General features: G+C 40.5%; 1 protein-coding gene across 1 annotated transcript; it reads right to left on the reverse strand.

Moving 5' to 3' along the window:
• Positions 1-3,893: 3,893 nt before the first annotated feature.
• LOC139729440 (uncharacterized) lies at positions 3,894-4,565 on the reverse strand. Its single transcript, XM_071640366.1, has one exon. It carries the CDS (start codon positions 4,563-4,565, stop codon positions 3,894-3,896), a length of 672 nt encoding a protein of 223 aa, XP_071496467.1.
• Positions 4,566-5,698: the final 1,133 nt, after the last annotated feature.

Here is a 5,698-nt window from a genome sequence, read left to right on the forward strand (position 1 = left end):
TGTCTGGTACACATACATGGATCCCCTGGAGCCATGTCCCAGATCAGAATCTGTACTATACAAATGATGCACAGGATAGAGTGCGTTAGTGTAGGCGTAGTGCACTCGAGGGTATTTACAATTGTGAAACATGCACGAGGCGAAGCCGAGTGCATGTTGCACTACATTGTAAATACCCGAGAGTGAGCTACGCCTACACTAACGCCACGAAATAATCCTGTGTATCATTTGTTTTATAAAATGGGTCGAAAATTCGAAAACTAACATCATTTTTCAGCGTTTTTCACGTACCTTTGTGGGTCAAGACGTCCGAAGATGTTCGTCCCAAACTTTTACGCACGTCGCACTCGCGGAAGTCCCGCACATACAGTATAAGTATAATGGGGGGTTGGGTTTCCGGACACCCGCATGAAAACTTACTTATTTTACATAGAATATGCACCCTTTACCTTAAAGACTTGATATAGACTCCTCATATAGGCCTACTAGACAACATACTCTGAAAACGGCGTGAGAATTAACCTGCTAAATCGTTGGATTTTCTCTTCAAAGTGACTCCATGTACGCGTCCGGTCCCATAACGCTTGGTCTACTGTACTGTACAAAGTGTACGTATAGTACAGTATACGTACGTACGCCACATATGTTATGCACAAGGGAAGACAGGCCAGCCGGCCGGCAGCCCGAACTAGAAGTTGTTTACAGGATTGACAGCGCGTACGCGTATGCATGCAATTCATCAAAGGAGCCGCCGCGCGCGCAGACGATCGGCAATCTACCATAGGATTACAGGCAGTGCAGTTGTACTGAAGTAAAGGAAGGAGGTGTGTCTCATTTCAGCGCTTCCTATTGGCTACATTCTTGAACCCATTTTATAAAATATGAATAATGAATCTGCATAATGAGCAATGTATGGTGTAGCCAAAGGGCAAACTTCATAATCAAACAGAGTGAACATGGTATGGTATCTTTAAACTGAAAATGCAATGTTAAATCAAGTGTTGAAGGAAACATTGTATAACAATCGTTACTGTCACAAACCTATCTATGTTTAACATCTATTCATATCAGAAATACGTAGATATAAGATTACAGCTCGATTAGTAATTATATCTTGCTCATTGCCACAAAGAAACAAACAAACAGCAATGCAGGCCGGATGATCAGGGGAATATACAAAACTTTCAGAATTAGACAAAGAATAGGTTCAAATACTTGATTTCTTTTTTTATTTCAAAAGTCACACAACTGAAATGTGTGATGGTTTCTCTTCAGTGATCACACTGACATATTGTAGAAACGATGATTACCCGACAATATCGACTCAATGTTGCGATTACACCTCCAGTTATAGTAATATTGTGATGGATATATTGCGCAAGGATGGTTAGAAAATGCCAAAAAAAAAAAAAGAAAGGTTCATACGGAATTGTATGATTGGCATTAGAAAATTCAAGAAAAGTCTCTAACGAACCTGTATGATTGATATAAAACACTGCAATTTTTCTACAAACCACAAAAGAATAAATAAACAAAAGAATCTAAATCAAAAAGAATGAAAACGAAATAAAAGCCCGTTGATTCTGAGACACAAGCTAAGTATGTGCGCGCAAAAGACGAACAAACTACAGAAAATGAAATTATTCAATCAAATGACGTTGATATCCCAAAGGGTTATACCTGTCCTTTTCATCTTTAATGTTTCTATTGGCTGCACTATGATTAATTGATATTTCTTATCTTACAGTTAAGACATTTTAATCGAGATAACTGGACACTTTTAAAGTGAAAATGACAACTTTGATTTAATGACCTTTCATACCCTATAAAATTATATTCTAAGCTATCTGGACTTTTAGTCTTCTTGAAATAGCTGTAGTATCATTATGATTATGTTCATGTAAATCATGTCAAATCATATATTTTCTATTTGTATCCCAAGGAAAACAAAAATTAGTAGAATTACTGTGATCCTGAAGACACATTGTTTAACTGCGAGATAAGTATAACAGGTAAATAAGAATTTAAAGCATGTAGAGTTTCAAACCAAACTTGTTACATGATATATCTTCTGAAGTAGATAAACGAGTATAGTGCTTGTATTTTAAAGCAGTGGACAACTCATGCAAATCTAGGCAAAACTTTATCTTTCTTGACTACAGAAGTAAGATACAATGTACATCAAAAGAGGACAGACATTACAGGAAAATCAGGACAGATAAAAAGTGCCGTAACCTCTTCATTGCATATTATGTTGCATGAAATAACAATTTTGCAAATATTATACATATGGCACTTTTCCCTAAAGCTTCTTATCATCGCTAAACACCCTATATAATAAATTTAGATTTTTTTCCTGCAGGAATAGTGTAGGATGCAATAATATATAATTGATAGGCAAGAAGTGTCAGACTTGAAATTAACGGCAAGAAAGGAACAGCTATTTAGTGTTTTACAAATTCTTACTGAGGACTTTAGGGGTTACATTCTAGTTATTCGTCTAAATTAATACATACGAAAATGAATGAATTGATAAATACTTAAAATCAACTAATATATATGGATTGAATCAATTGATATGACCCAAAATGCATTGACATGGGCAGGTACATTGTACATTCAATTTCAGATAAGCAGTATAATTAATTTAAATAAAAAATACCTTGCATTGCAGTTGCTGTTTCTTTTTTGTTGCACCGCTATTCAAATGTAACTACGTACAGCCCTATACAATTAGAAAGCCCGTCTTAATTCCTGACACGTTATCAGTGGTGTCCATCATCAGAAATATATCCTCTGGTCATAGCCACCTGTCATAGTAAGATGTGGACGTATCGAGGGTGACCGCACGTTGGCATCTTCCCGTCCAACATCCTCGTCATCTTGAAATTGGCAAGGACGCCCTGACGTCACAATCACACTGTGTCCTTTCAAAGCTTTATACAGAGTCTGGCGCTCATCAGGGGCGTGGCCGATTGAGTTCCACAGCACCCATATTGAGCTCGTTATGGGAAAGTGCGAACGAGATGCAACTGTTGAAAACGCTTTTACTTTACAACCTACCATTCTCAGATTATGAACAATTTCTGAATTTCCCCCTTTTTCCGTGAACTGTATGTCGTGGATAGCTGCTAAATCACCGAGAGAACTGCAGACTCTTCAGTCATTTAGACTCTCAGAGTCTGATCTAGCAGGACTGCTGTAAACTCGTCGAGCATGTTTCAAAAACTTCCAGGTCCAGTACATGTGATAACAACATTATGATTACATGTATTACCGAAACATCGGGTACCTATAACTACAATACACCCATTCCCATTTGGGGTGGGGCATATTCAAGCTACTAGGCTTCATCTGTTCAACCCTCTTACCATTTATTTTGCTGGGAAAAGACTGAGGAGGCGTGTAGATTGAGTGGCTCAGATTAATACATAAATGGTACCGTAGGTTTCAAATCTTTTACTTTGTTTTTGTTTTTGTTGTTGTTTTAAACATGTTCAGTCAGCTGAAAAACGACGCAACCGTTGTTTGCGTAGGCCTAATCGCAATCATTGCACCTACTATATCCTCCAATTTGAATTTGATGGTCTACTTCACAAAGGCAAGGAGTTGAGCAAGGCTGATTATTTTCTCGTTAAGACCTCAGACGTTGTATCATAAATTAATTCAATGATTTCAATTGGGTAATAAAGCGTTACCCTAGTATTGTCACCTTGTTCTGTGCAAATGCCGAACACCTGTCCGTGAAGCCATATGGCACAGAGTGACACAGATTAAAGGGTACCTTACTTTTTTTCTCAACATACATGTACTGCACTAGTAGCTAAAAACTTTAAACAAGCAATGCTGTCCTATCTATTTTTATTTCTATTTTTATAATTTCCCTTGGGAGCCTAGCACGTTCCTGTGATCAAGAACCCTCTGCACAACCCGGACACTTTGTCGAGAGTTCCCATCATTTGAAACATCTTCTCCGTCCGCACCCACCTATCTTGAGCACTAGCGAATGTGTCGAGCAACAGAAACCGGTCGGAAGCGGAGTGGTAGGCAGCCAGCAGACTGTGATGACCTATCGTCACGCTCTTCCCTTGCCACATCATATCAAATTCAAAATTGACGAGCACGCCCCGGCTGGAATCTCCGTGTGAAAGCGCCGCCATCGCCAGGTCACGGAACTCTTCCGGGTTGCTATCCTTCCAGTGAACAAGCTTGGATGAGATGCCGTGCGCTTCCAGCAGTGCCTCCATTTCTGGCAGAGTGATACCGTTGCTAACCATCGCCTCTTCCTCCATCACAAGCCTTGTCTGCGGGTAGGAAAACAGGTTCGTGTCTACGTACGGCAAGTCGCTGACGTCACAATCAGCGTGCTGCGTGGAGTCACGATGCTTCTGTCCGAAATGTCGGGCGCTCAGGAGCATGGCTGCAGATTGGGCGCCGCAGTATCCCGATTTGTGCCGCTTGCGGAAGATGCGGATGAGTAGCATTTGTCGACAATTCGCCTCGTCTAAGAGTCGTAACCCCTCCGTGGAGTTTAGTGGGATGTCATCATTTTGATCAGTGTTCATGGTGGTCCAGGCTTGTACAGACACTCACAGACACTGAGGGGATTGAGACTGCAGGCAAGCAGACCTACTCACTAACCCCAGCGATATACAATGTACTTTCGGTATGAATAGAAGATAGCTTCCCAGTTTGGTTTGTGAATGCCTACTCATTTACGTCCAAATGAGCGTGGGTAACTGGAAAGTAATATAAAAACCTGAATCGATCGGAAAGGATTCGGGTCAGTGGCGTTGCCGCTTGACCGCTCATTTCTACCTTCTTTGCGGCTGTGTAGAACCGTGTCCCGCCTCGCTGTCCCACACAACAGATGTGCTAACTGCTTTTAATGTGAGGGGAAAAACCGAGGTTAGGAGTGTTTCAGTTAAATGGAGATGAAGTGGAAGACCTTTGTTGTATAAGTATTTCAGTCACAGTGGCGGTCCATTTCGGTGTACACATAATCAGTAGCGCAATATTCCCCATGTTGTGTGCATAAATACATGCTCAATATTGCGAGTTCAGGAAAGACAGTTCAGGGAAAGGAACGGAGGGTCGAAATACTAGTATTTTAGGCTGGATATGAAATAGAACACATTCCTTTAATGCATACAAAAGCCACAGAGGCGGGATATTTTGGTGTACATATTATAGTCAGTTAAATATTCTCACCATGTACACATAACGTATATCAGCTTCAGGACTGTTATATGTAACCCTGCGTCACAAAACCAACAAAAAGTCGCCAGAGATAGATTTTCAGTGAAGGGCAGATTCTGAAAGAGCAGACTCTAAGCTTTAGAATATTGTGTAACCCAATACAAATGGACTCCCCTAAATACTGGAAAGAAAGCACACACTCTGGAAAATTGTGAACTGAGAAAAGAGGCTCTAAAATACAATGTCTATTCAAGCGCTTAATCTTTTCCAAGCTATTGCAAGCCGTGCTATTATTAGTCAAGGCGCTAATTCCTGTACGGGCCTTAATTAAGGAGTTCGTTCAACCCACCCCGCAGAAAAGGTTTGACCACACAGAGTGGTAGATGGGACCTCCAGGAACACCCCCAGGTAGTATGTGAGTCGAAATTGTGGTATCAATAAAATTTTACAGGCCATTTTAGTTGCGACAAGACCTTATTGTTCGAAAAAGAGTCTGCGC

The sequence above is a fragment of the Diadema antillarum genome, unplaced genomic scaffold (genome assembly GCF_040938485.1).
Source record: "Diadema antillarum isolate AM-2024a unplaced genomic scaffold, OU_Dant_1.0 seq00000239_RagTag, whole genome shotgun sequence".
In the NCBI taxonomy this organism is placed as follows: domain Eukaryota; kingdom Metazoa; phylum Echinodermata; class Echinoidea; order Diadematoida; family Diadematidae; genus Diadema; species Diadema antillarum.

Bases quoted from the DNA above. Each gene is read 5' to 3' on its own strand.
- LOC139729440 (XM_071640366.1), bottom strand. From the start codon at position 4,565: ATGAACACTGATCAAAATGATGACATCCCACTAAACTCCACGGAGGGG.